The sequence below is a fragment of the Ornithodoros turicata genome, chromosome 9 (assembly GCF_037126465.1).
Source record: "Ornithodoros turicata isolate Travis chromosome 9, ASM3712646v1, whole genome shotgun sequence".
Taxonomy (NCBI): Eukaryota; Metazoa; Arthropoda; class Arachnida; order Ixodida; family Argasidae; genus Ornithodoros; species Ornithodoros turicata.
Window position 1 is genome coordinate 28,380,642 of NC_088209.1, and position 20,505 is coordinate 28,401,146.

The window sequence follows — 20,505 nt, forward strand, 5'->3', positions numbered from 1 at the left end:
ACATCTCCTGTTTTTCCGTTTTTACTTATTTCTCTCTTCTGGGTTTTGGGAAGCTCGATCGAGCGAGCAGATAATATGAAAGGTACACACGAGAGACGACAATCCTCTTGATCTCTCCCTCTCTCTCTCTCACCTCCCTCTCTTCCTCCTCCTTTCTACCTTAGTCCTTCTAACATCCTCCCCCATCCACCCCTCGGGTCGCGCCATTGTTTGGGTTTGTGCGCTAGTTAGGGATGGAACTCGAATTTATCGCAATAAGGGGCGCAAAGCCGACTGCATGGGGAAGGAAGCAACTTTTCGAAAAAAAAAAAAAAGAAAATAAGGAAAGTGTTCGAGACCTCGAGTGCATGCATCGGTTTGATGCTGTGCCGCCTCATCCTTCTAATGAGCCACCTCGCGACGAAATCGAACTGTTCAGTTGATTGTGCTTGTTTCTTCGCTTTGAAATGCGAATATTTATGTACGCGCTATGTAAGATGGGCTTCGTGTATAGCAGTTGGACTGGAAGTTTTCGAGATCGGGAACTTTATTGAGCACCTTTCAGAAAAAAATAAATAAAGAAAGAAAGGAAGAATGAAGGAAAAGAAGCCAGTTTTTTTCCTGACGTAGGACCGAATATGCATTTTTTTTAAGCGACACGTTTATAGGGCCAACTCCCTTGTACGTTCGTCGGCTTATAGGGCCACCCGACAATACGTGTCAGTGTCAGTGATACAACAACGTGACTGCCAGACCGTTGTTTGCGGTACGCTGAAATTTTGTAGCCACTACCACAACAATGCAAACAATAAAAAAAAATTCGATTTCATGAGACATTGAAAGACTTTCAATAGCAAATGAATAGGGCATTTCAAAAAAGAATTCCACTAAAAATTTATGGCTCACATTGGGGGTCTTGCATAATGGTCAAAGATGTAGCTTTTTTTTTTAATTTTTGTATTGTCCTCTTCTTAATGTAAACGGGGTTGTTCTGACTCCAGTTCGGCGTGGAGATGGATTATGATGATGATGGTGATGATAGAGGAAATGAAAACATGGAGATGTTAGTCCAATAGGTACTCCAGAACTCGTAGTCTGGATAAAGATGGACAGGAAATATCGAATCTTCGTCGAGATGGATGTCAGTTCTGTTCTATTACGTTTAAGACTTTCTTTTCGCTTTACGTTGAAGCTCGGTTCGGGTCTTCTTTTCATTCTCATTCATGTGTAAGGATTCGATAACACGCGAATGTCATTCTGGATTGATTATGTCTTCAGACATGCACTTCTAAAAGTAACATTACGTTTTCCTTTACGTACACCCCACTCAACGTCATCAAAATAAAGCTGTTGTTGTTGTTCCTTTCTCTTTAAGTTTCTGAATTGGATTGCCGCGTGTCAATCGATTTCACTCTCTCTCAGCTTTATTTATTCCGTACGCACGAAGTCCACAGGCGCAGTATACACCAAACACGTCACAATTCTGGACACACCTCTTGCACAGCTTTATTTCTACTCACGGAAGTTGAAGAGCAACATACTAGAAGTACACAACGTACCGAAGTAACGAGTACAAGTCTTTCATAACACACTCCATCAAGAAAGAGGGCATTTTGCTCGAGCAACCATCTCCTATAGGTGACATGAATCATACCCTATTCAGGTATACATCAACGGCGCCGTTTCGAGCCTATGGTCCACATGCGTCCTGGTGGTTAGCTGGGTGTGATGGATACCGGAATTAAAGGGGTCGTGACGCTTCCCTCATGTCATCCCAGTTTAACGTAAAAGAGTATAAAATGACGAACAACGGTCAGAAAGCGAGAGACGCACCGCACGAAAACAGCACGACCGATTTCTGAACCACAGCAAAGTTTATTGATTGATTTGTAAAAGAAAAAAACTTTATTTACACGGACCGACTATATATAAAAATAGAAACAAAAAGCAAGCGAGGTTGCTGTAGGCTAATTGATGGTAGTATTTCCCTGTGTCTGGGGAGCTGTGCAGGAACGACAGAGTCTCGTCTTTTCCGTTTGTGTCATGCGTACCTCCTAAGACTCAGGCAAAGGTTACAAAAAACATTATATTCCGTGTCTCTGGGTTTGTGTCTATCGTTCGTCTTGCACCGGCTAATCTGTGGTCTATCCCTTCCGTCGATACAGAGTGACCGCGTGCTATGCATGTGTAGTCCAGTTCCCTGTTCCTCGTTTCAGCTTTAGTTTGTCGCGATTCCGTGCACTTCTAGGAGATGCAGTATGCAGTTCGGGGAGAGGGAGGGCTGACGTTTTTCCTCTTTTTTTGTGGGGGGGTTCATTCATTTAGGGGGGATTTATTGGCAGAAAAGAAAAGGAAAAGGAAAGACAAAAGGGGAAAGGTCAGCCATGCAGCACGCCGGCTTGCTATTCCCTAAACAAAAAATAAATAAATTAGGGGTTCATTATGGGACTAGCAGAGTTCGCCGGGTGACCAATTCAATTTCTCGCTTTACTTTTACTCCCCCTTTCAAACCCATCTCAATCTATGCGAAGCTGTCTTCCAAGTACTACAGCGAAGTGAGCGATATACGACTCTTCGAATACCGAAATTCATCAGGCTGTGACACCACGGCAAACATCTACGCCAGTGAGACGGCCTTACGCAGAGGTCACGTGTTCAGGGGAGCCAATAGCTTTCTAGTGCAGCATTGCGGGTTTCTTGGGTGCCGATTCATGCTTGGTTCTTCCGGTAAACAAATTTTGTTGACATTATAGAGCATCGTGGGCGCCTTCCTCTCGATCTGTGTCCTTTGTGCTGTAGCTCCGGAAGAACCATACATGGCAGAGCCAATAGGAACAGCCGAGCACTTGTGACGTCATAGCTGGACACCTCGCCCCCCTCCCCCCTGTATCTCGCTGACTATGACGTGTAGAAAAATAATTCCTTTTTTATTTTTCTTGGGTACTCTGGAGTGCAGTACAACGCGTACATGATGCAATGAACCATATTTTTGTCGAAGAGTCACAACCCCTTTACCCATGAATCGATTAGTGTTCTAACGGCACCAACATTGATAAATACTATACAGGAAGTGCTCGGGAGCATCATCGTCGTAAGTTACCAGTTTTATATTATTTGCTGTACATCCTGAGAAGATATAGTAGTCTGAGCAACAACAGTGAGTTAACAGGAGAGTGTCAACGTAACCAGTATATTGTTCGCACCAACAAATATTCCTTCAGCTTGGATCTGTACAGAGCCGTCATCAATGAGAAGACTTCTATTCTGACATTACGAGACCACAAATTATGTCTAATAGAGGTGTAATGTCGTTGCTGCCTTATTCTGCTCAGTAGTTTGCCAATGACATACCAAAAGGAGAGTGTTCATAACTGAAGAACGCAAACCGAAAATGTATTTCTAGGTCATTCAAGCTTGTTTGTCTAAACACTCGAGAGACAGCATAGGAAACGAGGAACACTCATATAAAACCTGACCGTAGCTGTCTCGCGACGTAAAGTCACGCATCCTCATTATCAGATAAGAAGTCACTAATAGCGTAAAATGTTTGTCGCTTTAGACCTTCGTGTCACAAGCTTGGAGCAATACATTACGAGTTACCAATTCATACGACGCAGCGCGGTTCACAAGGTTCAATCAATCGATCAACGTTAGCAGCTTCCAGCGCTACAAACATGCATGCCGCGATTTAGCCCTATAGGCCCAAGTACACGATAGAAGCAGCAAGAAGAACGCAAAATGCGCGATCTAACACCTATATATTTACCCGTTGAATCGCTGTTTTCCTGTAACTGAGAACGTTTCTAAGGTAATTAAGGCGCGGGACAACCGAAGCATACAGGGAGACAGATATGGTATTACAGTTCGCGTTTTCGATTTGTGTACCGATAGAGACGTTGACGAACTTTATATTTCAGACCGCGGAACCTATGTATTGTTTCTAGTAACGTAGGTGTCTTCTAGCGATCGGATAAAAGCTATTAGTGACGTTGTCGTTATCGAGGAACTGAATACTAATTTGTTTATTCTCAGCTTTTGCCATCGTGTTGGCAGTGCTGATAAATTCGGATCAAGAAAGGGAAATAGACAGACGTCGCTGAACTCTCAACTAATAAAATTTAACAATAAGAATAAATTTCCTAGTAAATTTTGCGATAAATTTAGTTGGTTGAGAGCTCAGCGACGTCCGTTCTATATATCACTTTCTTCGATTGACTTTACAGGCGCTGACAACCATCCGACCCCTCTCCCGTTTACACTTTGATACTGAGCGTTTGGTGTTCAGAGATATCAACAACATGAGCGATACATGTAACAAAATGTACGAGTGAGCGAATATACGTATAATTGGAATTCGTGACACAAACAAGCTACAACGTGTAACCCTGTACATAATTCCTAAATTCAGAAACTGGCAGCGACTTACTTTTAGAAGATCATTACGGTTGAACTGCTTTTCTCGACCATACGTCCATGACAACACACACCGTCTCAACCAAATGTACCAACATGTCCTCCGTATAAAGAAACGACACTTCACTTCACGTCGATAGTGCTCACAAATAAAATCCCGCTTTACCTTGTAGCTCTGTAGGACGCAGTTCATATTCTTTGGAGCAGTGTAACACGGCAAGCATAATGTGGTAACGCGCGACAGAAGTGGTTCAACGCGCTGTTTCACCGTAGGGCTGCACAGTGGAGTGTCGTGTAACAGTATCACATGTCGTTTTGACACAGGCTCTGTCACTTTCATTGCAGCCGGTTGTCCCTCGCTTTGATGCTTCTGAAGGCAACCAAGTTCCATGCACACAAATATAGGCAGCTTCCACTTTCACACATCTACATACGCGTTACCAGGCGTTGCGAAATCTTTGTAATTCGAACTCGTCTTTCGCCACATTTTTCAATGGCATCGTACTCTTAGGGGGAGCAAGTTTAGTCCTTTTTGGGGTTAGATGCGTTGCCACAACCATTAGTTCCTTGCGAGACTCCATGCACGGAAGTTTATACGACATTGAGGGGGGGGGGGGGGGACAATTTGCGGTGTTGGGGTAGTAAATTTCAGGTTCATGAGACTAAATCGGGGAGTAATTGCAATCTAGGGACTAGAAGCTGTAGTCCCTAGACACATATATCACTCCCTTTGGAGTGTAGTCATTACCCTCATTAAGGAGTCTCCTCACTCCCTTCATAGCTATGAAGAAAGTGAGGAGACTTCTCAAGGGGAGTAATATATGTGACAAGGGTTTACTCCCAAAAAAAGGGGGAGTTACAGCACACACTTTGTTGTTAAGAGTGTATAGTATGTTTCTTCGGCGTTATATGTATTTTTCTCCCTGCGTGATGCTCGTTGTTTGCTTTTTTCTTTCCTTTTCTTTTTCTTGTTGCTTGCAATCGACCAGCGTCGTCGATCTTTTTGTTTCCTTGTCGTCCCCACAGTGCAATTAAAAAAAAAACTGTTTGAACAGCAGAGTCGGACGAGTTTGGGGTATATACGTACAATCCGCCGCAAACTACACCGTGATTTTAACTGCACATGTGAGAAATTGGTTGGTGCTATCCGTATACACGGAAGAACAGTCTGGCATCTCAACTTGCACATACAGTTATCAACAGAGTACACGTTTTGATAACAACACGGTGCCGTACATACAACGAGAAAAGATACATAACGCCAATGCTTATACTCCCAGCAGCTTTGTTGCCCATTATGTTTACTCCCGTTTGGCGACAACACGAATTGGTAACGCTCGTATAACGCTGACACTTCTACACTCTGAGAGAAAAAGGAGTATTTTTACTCCTTTGGCGGACCACATGCATTGCCGCAACGAAATGGAGGGAAGTGTATGCGAGGTCTAAGTACTATTCGCAGCGCTGGGGAATAAATTTCAGAGTTAGAGGGCTAAAATGGGGTATCCAGGTAGGGAACTAGATTGGATTGGATTGGATTATTGGACTAGAAGCTGTAATTGCTTCCTTATATACTCCTTCTTTTTCTTTTTCGTTTTTAGTGTGCAACGCAGTACATGCCGAATACGTGGTACGTAATTAAGACATCATTTTTTAATTCGGTATAGTCAGAATTATCCTCCTGCTCGATTATCATCTTGGACACACATCACTGTCTTTCGCATCGCTAGCACCACTTGTGGCCACTCAACTCGTTAGGCTAGAAAACACGATTCCTGAACCACACAGTCAACAGTTGCTCGTAGTACTACATTATACTTCCCCCACGCAAAGGTTTACAAATAAGGCATCCTGATTTATCGAGCACAACTCTGGAGGGTCTCTAGAGTACATCATAAAGGGATTAAATCCGCGAAGTTGTGACACATTTCGCTGCAATGGCTTTGCGTACAAAATTCTCCTGATAAGCCTATACATCGACGGTTACGTTGCGCACAGCTAACCGCCCCAACTTAGAAGTTATTGCTTGCACTTTTCGTCTGCGCGTATGTTGCAATTTCTTTCAACTCCCCGGTTTCGTCCAGCTGAAGTGACTACAGTACACAGTAGTCAACGATAGGTAGATACCGTAACAGCTTTTTTTGTTTTTTTTTACTATTTACAATCGAAAACAACCGCTCTGTACATAGTCACAATCGTGTTAATTGCACAGTAATGACTTCGAACACAGCTGGAGAACAGAGAAAACAGTCGGAGAGTCAGCAATCGCGGCCACTTTTAGCACAGATGCCGTAAACAAGAACACAGTGAAGTTTACCACGACAGTGGAAGCAGAATTTGAAACAACCAGTCTTTGCTTCCCACAGGAGAAAACAGTCCTAGATAACAACTTTTGGCTTCTTTTTTCTATCTAACGCGACTTTATTCCAAGTCTTCCTCGTCTTCTGAGCTGGTAATCATCATTTCCATATCAGATGACCTGTATCCTCTCACACGCACGTGCTTCTTAGGCCTGTCCGGTCTCTTGGGCTTTCCCGGCATGCCCTGCTGAGCTGCTGCTGCTCCCTGCTTTGCCATTGACTGGGCAGTCTTATTGCCCTCCATAAACGACGTCTGTTGGAGATGGTTGCTCACATTTGGTTGATTGTCTTGCGCAATGCCATCTTGTAGTTTGTACGTCTGATATTCTTTCGCTGGTGGGTCTTGCATGAGAATGTTGGCCTCGCTTTCAAACGGCTTGTAATCATAAATGTGTCGCAGCATGATTAGCAGAGGACAGTACATCAGGTTCGAGATGGCTATGAAAATGTTCAAAGCGGTGAAACCTACCGTCTCCACGATACCACCAGCTATGATCGGTCCGACAGCGTAAGCAAGCGAGTAAGATATGTCAGCAATGGCGTAGATAGAACCGTACACGGACACATAGCGAACGTCGACCAGATATCCTAGAGTTGGAAGCAAAGACGTGTCAACCTGAGCGATGCCGAAGCAAATCGTGGACAAGGGAAGGATCAGAACCCAGTAAGACCGAGCGAATGGTACGATGAAACTGCTGACGCCTTCCAACGCCAGCCCCATACAAGCCATGGCCCACTGATACTGCGGGTATTGCCTTGCCATCCGCACCGTGAGATATACTCCCGCTACGTGGGGAAAGAACGCAGGCAACCAAATGAGGCCAATCCGCCATTCGTCAACATTCATGGTGTCCTTCATCCAGATGGAAATCGTAGGTTCGAGAAACGCGAGCGAGACATTGGACATAACGAGGGCTCCAGCGCAGCATGCAATGTAGGGATCGATAAGGAGTCGCCATATCGGAGTTCCTTTCGGCCGTTCCACTCCAAGTTCCCTCATCTGCTGCTTGATTGGTCGCATGACGAACAATAACAAGACGCCGTCGATAAGACATACAAGGGAGAGTATGATGAACGGAACTTCTTTTCCTGCAAACTCGTACAGTAACCCGCCGAAGGGTGGCGCCACTAGACATCCGAAAGAAATGAACGCTAGTGCGATGCCGAGGGCTTTGCTGCGTTCAGCTTCTTCCGTGAACCGATCAGCGATCATGGCGAGTCCCGACGTGTCCGCAAAGGCTGATCCCACGCCTTGAAGACTCCTCGCGAAGAAGAGCACGCCGTAACTTGTACCACAGGCGAAGATCGCCGTCGAGAGGAACATGACGCACAGACCGAACATCATGGGCAGGTCGTACCCGATTCGGTCAATCAGAGCACCGGAGAAAGGATTTATGAACAGTTGAATGATAGCCTTTGAAGCGAAGAGAACGCCTACAGCCGATTCCTCCCCTTCGTAGACCACACGTCCTCCCAGACGCCGCCATTCTGTGCGGTTTGTCCACACACCGTTGACGCTGGTGTTAACCACGTAGGACGACATGTTGCCACCCTCCGTGTGCGTGTACCAGGAGTCGATGCTCCGCAAGTACTGCGGAATGATAGGCACGATCACCATGTACAGCATATTGTCCAACAGCAACGCAACACAAACGATGATAAGAATGAGCCGTCGTTGGCTCTTGGGCTCCTCGATCTTGTCATTGATGCGCCTCCAGATCTGAGACGTGTCCTGGTTGATGATGGGAAGTACCGCCATGGCTGATGTCGCTGCGTCAGCCAGCCAGCCTTGCCACCCTCCAAAGCTCCTTAGGGGGAAAGAAACGGTAGCGTCAGTGAGCGTTTCGCTCGTGGGAACTACGGAGGGCGGCATGGCGGCTGCTGTCTGCGCACTCTAAGACAAAAAGAGGAGGGACTAGTCTTAGTCCTTTATCCGACCATTATCCGACGTTGGTCTGCTACCGAGGAAATGCACCAGCTGGTTCAAGAGCCATCTGCTCGTGCCTTGTAAAGCGGGAATTGTATACAGGTGGGTCTGAGCGAGAATCGTTGCGGTGGGTTTTGTTCCCTGAGCGGACTACATAGACTTCCTTTATCTTAGAGTGTGCAGCGGGAGCCAGCTGTTGGAATCACCGGCGCATGCACCGTCCCCTCTATCAGCCAGGCCGCCCTCTCATTCTGGGAACAACACAGAATTACAGATACGTGCCAAGCGTCATCTATCCTATATGATGTCTTATCACACACATGCTTTATCACACACAAACATCATGCTCATCTGGAACAGGTTGACTTTCCACTGCATTTAGAGCCAGCATCTGACAGTCTACCCATGCAGCACAATGTACTGAACTGAAAAGCGTAGATTAGTGTGGGTGGGTTCGCCGTCGCGCAGAGCTTCAAGTTACCCAAGCAGCAAAATGTACTGAAAGTAGACTGCAATAGGGGTGGACGGGTAGCTGGAAGGCCTTGAATAGACTCGCGAAAGTAAAAAACATTGATAAGACACATACCGTCCACCCCTATTGCACTCGACTTTCAGTACATTGTGCTGCTTGGGTAGGCATCGCGTTCCAATTTCCGGGAAAAGAATTATGCGTCATAGTGGTGACCCGTTTCTCGTTCTGACTGATCAGCATGTGACCTGCCCCAAGCAGGAGTGCATAGGGGTGGACATGTGGATCAAGGTTGTTTCCTTGGTGGTACATCTCAGTGAAATGAAGCACCTTACTGATAAGGCACCTGCCAGCCACCCCTATGTACTTGTACTTTCAGTATATTGCGCTGCCTGCGAGTTCGAAGTTACAGGGTAACGGGATTCCTATTGTTTATGTTATAGGGTTCTTCGTTTTCGGGTTTTATGATTTTTCAAATTCGGGAGGGAAAAATCGGGTGCTATTTAGACACGAGAATTCGGGGAGAAATCGGGCGCTACGATCTGTGTTTGATATGTCATCGGGGAATCTTCGGGTGAAACAAAAGGGATATGAAACAAGTCACTCCTGTGACACTGGGACGAGAAGCAAGAATCTTTATATTTCCGCTTAGAACTGAGGCAGTGAATGACCGCGGTATTCAAACAGTTGCCGGAGCTCCATAGAAGCTGGTCTTTGACTCCTACAGGAGGGGATTATAAAAGGGGGACAAATAGGTTGTCACAAATAGCTCTCTTTGCTGATATTATGATTCACTATTCCGACGGTTTACCTAGAACGACAAGATGAAGGACCGCAAGGATTTCGCGTTTCACCCGAATTATTTAAAACTTGTTCGCGGGGGAACTAACGCGAAAAATCGGGTTTAACCCGTAAAACGAAGAGCCCTATTTATGTACTCTTAGCTTTTCGCAAGAAACGACATTTTGCATCACCCATACATATCCAGCACCAGAGCTAACCAAGACGTTTCGATATATCTCTTATCACGACGTACAGCCGGTATACTCAGTAAAGCGCGATGTTTTCGCTTGCACATCTCGGTCTTTGCACTCCATTTCCGGTAACCAAGGCAACGCAGTTGGCTATAATAGCGAATCCTGAGGGACTGAACCAGTGATGACTGTGTTCCCCGCTCCTGTCGGCACCCGCGTCTACCACTCGTTGTGGCAGGTGACAGCGTACGGGGAATTCCCCGCCTCACCGCATTAAATATGCACTGATAGAGCAGCCCAATTGCCCCTTAATAGGCGCAATGGGCACACGCCCTCGCCCCTCGCATTCCATTTTTTCGTGCGGTGAGCTGTGATTAATGGTAACGGTGGACTAGAGGCTTGGCGTTGTAAAGTGCATTCACGCGTTGGCACGTTGAGTTAACCAGAACTAATGGTTACGCTGGGTTGGGATTCCATAAATGGATTACGCTTGACAGATTCACGGCAATGCGACATTCTATTTATTTATTGAGCTGCAACTGAGCAGTGCGAGTGTCATTTCATATGCCTAGAATCTTACCTTATTATACGGGGGCACTATTTCCTTGAGTTCGAGGAACCAGTAATGTTTATAGTACCGTTCTCTGGAGCTAATTGATTATTTTGTCCTTAATTACATATCAGGCTGCTCTGTTCGTAAGTTTAAAGTGGAAGTATAATATTTTTTTTCTGTATAACAACGGTAACTTTTTCACTTTGTGTTTGTTTTGCGGTTGGTTTACGTAAATATTCCTCACGCATCAGTTTCAACTTATTGTGTCTTGTTGCATATGGGACTATGTCAGGGGCTATGTCAGTGCCAGTCCTTATATGTATTTTACCTGTACGCTACGTCAAATAAACTGAAACTAACCACAACACAGAAAAAAACACGAAGCAGGAGTCCTGTGTTTTCCTCTCTCTTTTTCTTTTCCTTCCTCATGTTGTGTTTCTCACTCTGAAGGAACTGTTGCTCGTGTCTACTGCCGACCAACCCCAACCGCTTGCACGCTTTTTAATTTTTTAGTTTCATTATCCATGTCTATTGAAAGAACGTCAAAAGAAGACTATTTTCCCCTCGGAATGTCACCACAGTAACAAATTATGTTATTCGGCTCCTGTCAGGAAACTTTTAAGCAATAATTGTTGTGTGTACCGTGTAATCAATGAGCATTTTGCGTCTTTCTGTTGTTAACCAGATTTTTTTTCTCCTTCTTTCTCATCCGGTAGGAAGCATCACCATCTTAAATTTTCAAACTTCCGTTTCAGTGCGCCGAAACAAGCGCGAACCTGGATAAATAGAAGACAAAGGAAGGAGAGAGAGAGAGAGAGTGGTAAGTGTGCATATTTGGCCGACTTCGCTGAGTTTAGTCATCTGGTAAGACCGGTGGTGGGCCAAGTCGCCTTCCAATCACAGCGTGACCTTGGAGTCACCTGGCGCAATCGGATGCTTCATTCGTCCGGCAACGCTGCTCAACTTTTTCTTTGTCTTTTTATGATATGGCTTATTCTGGGAGACACATTTTCATCGGCTGTCTTGGAATGGAATTTAAGAGACCGTGCTATACGATCCAAGATGTCCGGGTACCCTACGTTGGACGCCATTTTCGGACCAGTCGGCTCCACAATTATGGAACCACTATCTTTGGCGTTTTTTAAATCAATCCAATCCAATTCAATTCTCCGGACGGCTATAAGCCTTGCCTATGGGAACGCAATAGCATGTCGAAGACGCATTCAAGTTTTCCTGTCGTCTGCAGGCCTGCTGGAGGAGCTATGCATGTCCCCCCCACTGTCGTATCTTCACATCATTCACACTCACAGATATTGTAGGGTAGGGTTTAGTAAATTCGATAATTGAACATCTACCAAGGCGCCCCGTGCACGTCATGTGCTGTGGCCTCGTTTGTATCAAGGAAACTTGAAATCACCATCAGAATTAACGAAGTTTATACTAATCCACGATCTCAGCATCCACGCGTTTCCATGGTGACGCCCTAACAACATTACTCCCGTATTCTCCGACGTACGCGGTACTGTAATTTGTTATAATTTCATGGCCGAAAGTTGTTTACAGGCTGCGAGACTTTGCGAATCAATTGTTTTATGCGCTATCTGCCGCGTGAGCCAAGAGATCTAGAGGGTCTTAGATCGGTTTATCGTCGCTCCTCCAGGAACACGCAGTGCTTGGACTTCATTTAGGTTATAGCGCTGGCCAACGCATAACAGAGGCCTTGTGCTGGTCTTTACGATCTCCTCGTTCCTCGCCTATACGAACACAAAAGAAGCAGGGCTGAGAGGCGAGGGTGCCAAGGGATTGGAGTGCGTTTGTGGCACAAAATGTCCCGGGGGACACGCGTAACCTTAATTGATTAACTTGAGGCGGGAACTATGCGCTAGTATCGTGAAACTGGAAAAGGCTGGATATTACCTGAGGTCTAGTATAGTGCAAAGTACTTCCCGTGCTAGGATGGTTTCTGGTGGAGCGAATATTGCTTTATTTGTGCAAAACATGCAGTTTATTGGTCTATATCCTTTCATGTTGTACGGTCGTAGATGTCGAGCGAAGATGGAGAGTCAAGTCCGAGATTAAATGTGTAACACTCAAAGAGCAACACTGAAGCTTTCGGAGTACGATATACAATACTTCGCGTGGTGGACCACGCTTCATCAGGCAGGAACCTGAGGCAGGAAAGAAGAAAAATGAAAAGAAGAAGAAGAAAAAAAGTCTCACTTCTGTCACTTTTGCCATCCTACACTCTAGGAAAAAAAGAGTGTGTGAATAGGTGGCAACTTCTATAGTTACCACCAATACACTCTTAAAAATGAACTTCACCACATAGCACGCAGCTAGCCAAACATAATCCCCAATGATATCGTTCTCTCATCTGATTTGTTGAAAACGGGAAGTGCACGTCTTTTTATGACACTTATGTAGAAATGTTAGTTGTCACAAAAGGGCGTACGCCCCGCTCTTTCCACAAATCAAGAGTGATAGAGGTACCACTGTGTACTACAATGGTTAGCCTTCAGCGTGCTACGTGGTGAAGCTTTGTTTTAAGAGTGTACACTCTTAAAAATGAACTTCACCGCATAGCACGCTCCTAGCCAACCATCATCTCAAATGATATCGTTATCTGCCCTGATTTGTTGAAAACGGGAGGCCTACGCCTTCTTTGTGACACTTATGCTGTTCATAATTGTCACAAAAAAGGCGTACGCCTCCTGTTTTCAACAAATCAGGGCAGATAACGATATCATTCGAGATGATGGTTGGCTAGGAGCGTGCTATGCGGTGAAGTTCATTTTTAAGAGTGTAGGTCAACATAGCTTCTGATAAAGGGTGTAAAAGGGTGGTAAAGGCAATTATCATATCCAAAATGCTACAAAAAGGCGTACGCCCCCCTCGCTCACCTAATCAGAAGCGATAACCCTATCATTCGTGGCAGTGGTTGGCGGACAACTTGCTATGCGGTGAACTTCTGTTTTGAGAGTGAGGTAGCAGGTACGCTCTTGAAAATGAATTTCACCGCATAGCACGCTCCTAGCCAACCATCATCTCGAATGATATCGTTATCTGCCCTGATTTATTGAAAACGGGAGCCGTACGCCTGTTTTGTGACAATTATGAACAGCATAAGTGTCACAAAAAATGCGTACGCCTCCCGTTTTCAACAAATCAGCGCAGATAACGATATCATTCGAGATGATGGTTGACTAGTTGCGTGCTATGCGGTGAAGTTCATTCTTAAGAACGTTCTGCTCAAGCAAGAAACCTTATTCTGTTTCTGCAGAAGGCGGGACTTGCTCAGCGACCCCTCTAACACTTTGCTCTCCCCAACGAACTCATGCACGCTCTACGCATCTCCACCCTTCATCCTATATCCTCCACCCGTCTTCTTTTTTTTTTTTTTGCTATAGTCGTGTGTTTTTTGCTATAGTCCACTTCTGTGTGACCAACAACGGTGAGCCGATCCTGCCATTACCCCCTCCCCTTATTTTTAAGAGTGTAGAACTTTGCAACCTTTTAGGCACAACATATGCGACAACTATTACCTCCTAAAAGGTGTAACTACTCCACCTTTTTTTCTTTCTTTTTTGTCTAAGAGTGTATGACATTCAGGAGAACATCATTTTGTTGTCAGCTGTCTGTCGTAAACAACACGATGTTCGTCTCGCTCCCCGACACTTCGGGAAGTGCACAGCGCAGATTGTGACGGACATTTCGAAAGTAAGCCTCAACGATCCAATAATAGCGTGCCACATTGCCAGATCCGTGCTGGATTCTGCATCCGGGGTTTCAAAGTGCGCTAACGATTCCATCGCGTGTCTAGTGGGGCGGTAGCCGATGTTATCGATCAGTTGTGAAATGTCACTCCCAGCTATTTCCATCCATGCAAGTGGTTCACTCGTTATAGGAAAAGGAAGGTCCGTAAACACGAATTTTGTATTGACTAAAGGAGCCACCGCTCAAGTTGATATGCATGATTTTCTGGGTCTGTTCCCTTCTAACGTCTTTGCTTCTTCGTAGCGTTTGCAAATCGGGCGGCACTGTGCTCATATACACTCTTAAAAATGAACTTCACCTCATAGCACGCTCCTAGCCAACCATCGTCTCGAATGATATCGTTATCTGACCTGAGTTGTCGAAAACGGGAGGCGTACGCCTTTTCTGTGACAATTATGACCAGCATAAGTGTCACAAAAAAGGCGTACGCCTCCCGTTTCCATCAAATCAGGGCAGATAACGATATCATTCGAGATGATGGTTGGCTAAGAGCGTGCTATGCGGTGAAGTTCATTTTTAAGAGTGTACACGTAGCCTGCGGATTACAACAGTACACTCTTAAAAATGAACTTCACCGCATAGCACGCTCCTAGCCAACCATCATCTTGAATGATATCGTTATCTGCCCTGATTTGTTGAAAACGGGAGGCGTGCGCCTTTTTTGTGAAATTATGAACAGCATAAGTGTCACAAAAAAGCCGTACGCCTCCCGTTTTCAACAAATCAGGGCAGATAATGATATCATACGAGATGATGGTTGGCTAGGAGCATGCTATGCGGTGAAGTTCATTCTTAAGAGTACACTGTGAAAACAGCAGAGGGAAGTGAAACTTCCCTCATATTCACAAGCTTTCACCCCAAGCAGCACAGCATGTTGGCCCAATATTGGACCAATATTGGCAATGTCGGCCCAATATCGGGCCAATATTTAGTGGGCCAATTTCAATATTGGTCCACGATTGGACCAATATTGGGCCGGTATTGCCCATATTGGTCCAATATTGGGCCAACATGTTGTGCTGCTTGGGATGTGACAGTCTACTAGTAGTAGTCTAGACTGCTACACGAAAGCTTGTGAATATTAAAGAATTGGCTTCGGTGATGGATTTCCTGCATGTAACTACTGTGAAACTCAGAGTGAAGCCCTGAAAACGATGAGTCATGTAAAAACAGTATTCGAAGGTTCTAGACGGTACGTTTTGAACTGTTTGAACGGCAGTGTCGACTCAGAGCATTTAATTAACGTGTATACATCAAAATTTTTGTAACCACCGTATAAATGTAGTCTACTCATGTCGCGGGCAGTTTGCGGAATATCAACCGTTCGCGTGAGCGTGATAATTCGATAATAGAGAGTTTTAGTGTACCGCGCGCCATCGCTTTTGCGTACGTAAGGGATAGCGTTGCTGGTTCTGCGCACTGCGCGAAGCTCTCTTTCTCTTATGGGCGTGCGCAGAACCATCAACGCTATCTCTTACATACGCAAAGGCGATAGCGTACGATGTACTAAAACTCTCTAATTCGTGGTTTTATGTCGGCAGACAGCTTTCTGCAAGTGTGTTTTCTTGTGCAGTTCCGTTATTATTTGCCAAATGAGCGTCATACTGGACGTACGGCTAATAGCATGTTCCCTTTTTCTTTTCTTTTTTACAAGCCGCGCCCGTGTTGCATAATTTATTACAAAAGCGGGAAATCCAGCTATATCTGCTGAGGGAATGTGGAAGGAGATCAGCCCCTCTCACTCAACTCAGGTTTACATAGGTTTATACTGAAATGCTGAAAAAACGTTTAAATGTTTTTATAAAATCGTGCCTACCCTGTTTCAAGCCACACGTAAACTGAGTGCCGAACGGAAATAGAATAAGCTACAACGCTTAATTTTTTTCCCGTCGCTCTCAGTTCAATAGTAGGCTCGAAAGCACTGGCCCGAGTTCACCATCTCCTCCTTTCTCTGTGGAAGCTGCGGCCATTACGAGCAGATCCGGCAATGCTTTCCGTTTCTCCGAAATGTACGGTGGAAACGGAGGGAGGGTAATGTATCCGCGCGCAGTGAAGATGGTCCACGTCTGCGTCGTAAAACATTTCCTAGAGGGCGGTGGAATTTAGCTGGCAGCAACGTTCCTCCTGGAAGGAACGGGTCGTATAACGAAGAGTTTTGCTCGAGGAAGAAAATGGGCTTCTCGAATGTAGTATAGAATGCAGTATGCATGGCAATCGCTGTCTTCGTCGTTTGGAGGATTACCATAAGGTCTTGCGCTGCGTAGACGTCCGATCATTCTGGCAATGATATTCAGAGGCGTTAAATTTTTATGTTAGACTTCGCGACGTATCCGAAGAAAAGCAGCGTCGACTCGTGGGTGTGTGCGAAGCCCATTTCGTATGGCATGGGAAGAGGCGTTTTAGAATTCGCGCCTTTCGTTATGACATACGTTGACGTGATAGAAGTTGACGTCTTTGTTGCTGTTGTACAGCGTGGCAATGTTTCTCACAGTTTGCGTTTATTCTACATATGCTGCGCGGGTTATTGCTTAATTCGCTGTCCTCACAAAAATGTCTATTTTTAAAAAGTTCTTCACAGGTAGGACGCCACCAGATCCTTAGCCATTCTTTCGTTCTCGCAGATAAGAAAGGTTCTTGCACTATGAAGAACCCTCGAAGAACGGTTATTCTTCCGCGTGAACGCCAACAATCCCCTGGTGAAAACATGGAACCGAGGTAAAGGTAATAAGGTGATTGGTGCAGACTTGCACGTAACGTGTCACAATTCCAACCTACCAACCTCTTGGCTACCCAACCTAATCGCCAGACAGGCCACCATAGTGCCGTCCACGGTCATGGTTGCCTTGGGACGAAAAGAAATCCCCAAGCCTCACATCCTCATCATAATTGGAGTGTTCAGCACATGCACGTATACTCTCAAAAAAAAAAAACAGGCACTGTGTGCACTGCGTTCCCGAGCGTTCCTAAAGGCGTTCATTTGAAAGTTCCGATTCAATGTGCTGGCATTACCTTTGTATCAGCACCGTAGAGGGCGATAAAAAGGTCGGGGAAGAGCAGCAGATATTACGTCTGCTCCGAGGCAAGCGCGGACTGGAAAACCGGAAGCGCATTTGGCGCTACGTGACGGCGGCACGAACGTGATCCCATGGGCTCCGGTGATGCGACGATAATTCATCGTAGCTTTCCCCCGAAAGGAACTCCAGGAGCGTACTCCATCGGCTGAGCGCTGTTGTCCAAACACTTCCTTCCATCACGTGGTGTTATATGCCGTATAACGCGGGCACATTTCGCTCGCTCTGTTTCCATTGTAAGCAATAAAGTGAAAGAATTGGGAGTTCGAGGAACATCAAACCCCAGTATTATAAGTGAGACTGAAATTTGGGGTAGTTGGTATCTGGATCTCGTGGTAGCTCAGCCTGAAATTTGGGGAGGTATCTGGACCTCATAGAACCTCTAGAACTCCACATCGCCTGACTCTGACTGCCTCAGGAACTTGATTACCCACTAAAGAATTACTTACCAAGGAATAGCAAGTTGTCCTTTCTGGATGACTTTTCCTGCCAAAATAAATAGATCCCCCCTTCCCCTCATGGAACTTCAGTACACCATGAGTTCCGCACGTTTAATTGAACCTTTTGTTCCTAGTTGCAAACTGTGCTGAAGTATAGCATGAGTTCCAACGTTATATTCAAGTTATATTCACCTATGCAAGTAATAAATAACTGATCAGTACTTTATTTAAGACGTTTATGGGAGAGGATGCCTGGAGGGACTAGCGTTGAGGGGCAAGTGTGCAGGAAGGGCGAGGTAAGCTTGCCTTGTGCTCACGAAAGCAAACCAGAGGGACAAGGAAGATACAAGTGAACCTATGTACCCACAACAGGAATAGGAAGATCGTGTGCTTCATTGCACCGTAACTTTTAAATGAGGGGTTCAATGACTCGTCTGGCTCGCCGTACCTCTTCCTACATAGAGGTACGGCACCATAACGACACAGCAGTTCAGGGTATCTTCCGCTCCATATGGTCTTATTCTAAGAAAAAAGGGCGTGAAAATGGAAAACGCTCTTAAAAATGAACTTCATCGCATAGCACACTCCTAGCCAACCATCATCTCGAATGATATCGTTATCTGCCCTGATTTGTTGAAAACGGGAGGCGTACGCCTTTTTTGTGACACTTATGCTGTTCATAATTGTCACAAAAAAGGCTTAGAGCGTGCTATGCGGTGAAGTTCATTTCTAAGAGTGTAGGTCAACATGGCGTCTGATAAAGGGTGTAAAAGGGTGGTAAAAGCAATTATCATATATCCAAATTGCTACAAAAAGGCGTACGCCCTCCTCACTCACCGAATTAGAAGCGATAACCCTATCATTCGTGGCAGTGGTTGGCGGACAATGTGCTATGCGGTGAAGTTCTGTTTTGAGAGTGAGGTAGCAGATAGAACTTGGCAACCTTTTAGGCACAACATGTGCGGCAACTATTAGGTGTAACTGCTCCAGCTTTTTTTCTAAGAGTGCAGTACTTGGTTAAAAGCCATATAAGCAGTGTGGTATGTGCCTGCCTTGATCTACAGGTACGCAACGCGATCAGGGCATGCCACCCTTGCTATTTGAAATGCCGCCGAGTTACCTCGCAGTGGATGCCTGGTGGACTCTGGTATCTCTGGAAGCAGTGTCAGCAAGTATCGTTATGAAATATTGTACTCATGGTCTTACTGTACCGTTTGAGGCGTTGAAGAAACGGTTCGATTCGTACGACGCAACTTAAAGTAGCATCCAACAAGTATATACAGGGTGTTTCACTTAAAGTGATAAAAAAATCTAACTGGCGACGTACTCGCCGGAGGATTGTGGGACTTTCGGCAATTACCTTCTGGAAACTTTCGCCACCATTGTGGAAGGCTTTGGACAATTTTTAATTGCGGGAAATTTATGTTTTTTCAATTGAAATTTGAAAATTGCAAAGCGAACCTTACTTTTCTCTTTTTTTACAGAAATATGAAGTCATCCAGGGATAACCGCAGACCCAACAAAAACTATGCACAGCATCGCAACAGAAATAGTCGAAAAAATTAGTAAAAATTACGCTTTAGCCCCGCCTGCTTGATTTTCGCAAAGAAGCGCGCGCGAAATTTGCGTCTAGAGGAGGAAGTGTCCCCGCCTTCATTTGTATTGCCTTCTTTGTGATAAGACGGTTGTCACCAGCATCAAGGTCAAAGCAGGGGAAAGAAAGGTAAAACAAAAAGCGGGAACACTTCATCCTCTCCCCGCACCTTCCGTACGCTCTTCTTTGCGACAATCGAGCAGGCGGGGCTAAAGCGGAATTTTTACTTTTTTTTTCGACTATTTCTGTTGCAATACTGTGCGTAGTTTTTGTTGGGTGTGTGGTTATCCGTGGAGCGCTTCATATTTCGGTAAAAAAAAAAAAAATGCGAGACTCGCTTGGCAATTTTCAGAGTTCAATTGAAAAAAAAATTCACTGAATTAAAAATAAAGCCTTCCTAAACGGCGGCAAAAGTTTCCAGAAGGTAATTGCCGAAAGTCCCACAATCCTCCGGCGAGTACGTCGCCAGTTAGAATTTTTTATCACTTTAGGTGAAACACCCTCTATATATACGTGTAATGCTACGCTCTAAGGAAAAGAAATGTAAATCGGGGAGCAAGATTGCAGTTACTCCCCATTTCAGTCCACTGATCCTGACATTTACACCCCAGCACTGGAGATAATCCCTAAACTTCGCGCAAACTTTCGTGTATTTAGTCCTGAAAGGGACTAACGGTTGTGGCAATGAGTGTGCGCCCAAAATGTACTAAAATCACTCCTTCTAAATCAATCCGCGTTCAATTAACCACGATCTTCGAGTTTAAAGGAGGAAAACAATTGCGGCACTGACCGACAAACCATATCCAATGGCATGCCAACTTCGTCGTCACTTTCGAAATGCGGGAACTTCCACGCGACATCCGCGCAGGTAATTAAATCCAAGCTCGCATATTCAACGTCACTTCGTTGCAGACTTTCGACAAGTCATAGGTCTCTACGCGTAGGGCTTAT

At 45.2% G+C, this 20,505-nt stretch overlaps 1 protein-coding gene across 2 annotated transcripts in view; it reads right to left on the minus strand.

The window, feature by feature from the left end:
* Positions 1 to 20,505, minus strand: part of LOC135368512 (vesicular acetylcholine transporter-like) — a 67,313-nt gene that overhangs the window by 37,577 nt on the left and 9,231 nt on the right. Inside the window, exon 2 of one of the 2 annotated variants that reach the window (XM_064601859.1) lies at positions 1,572 to 8,560. The exons of the other annotated variant lie outside the window; for it this stretch is intronic. Within the exon in view, the coding sequence (XP_064457929.1) occupies positions 6,814 to 8,511 (1,698 nt within the window). The 5' untranslated portion in view covers positions 8,512 to 8,560 and the 3' untranslated portion in view covers positions 1,572 to 6,813. Of the gene's footprint in view, positions 1 to 1,571; positions 8,561 to 20,505 lie in introns of those variants that run through there. 2 annotated transcript variants of the gene reach the window in all.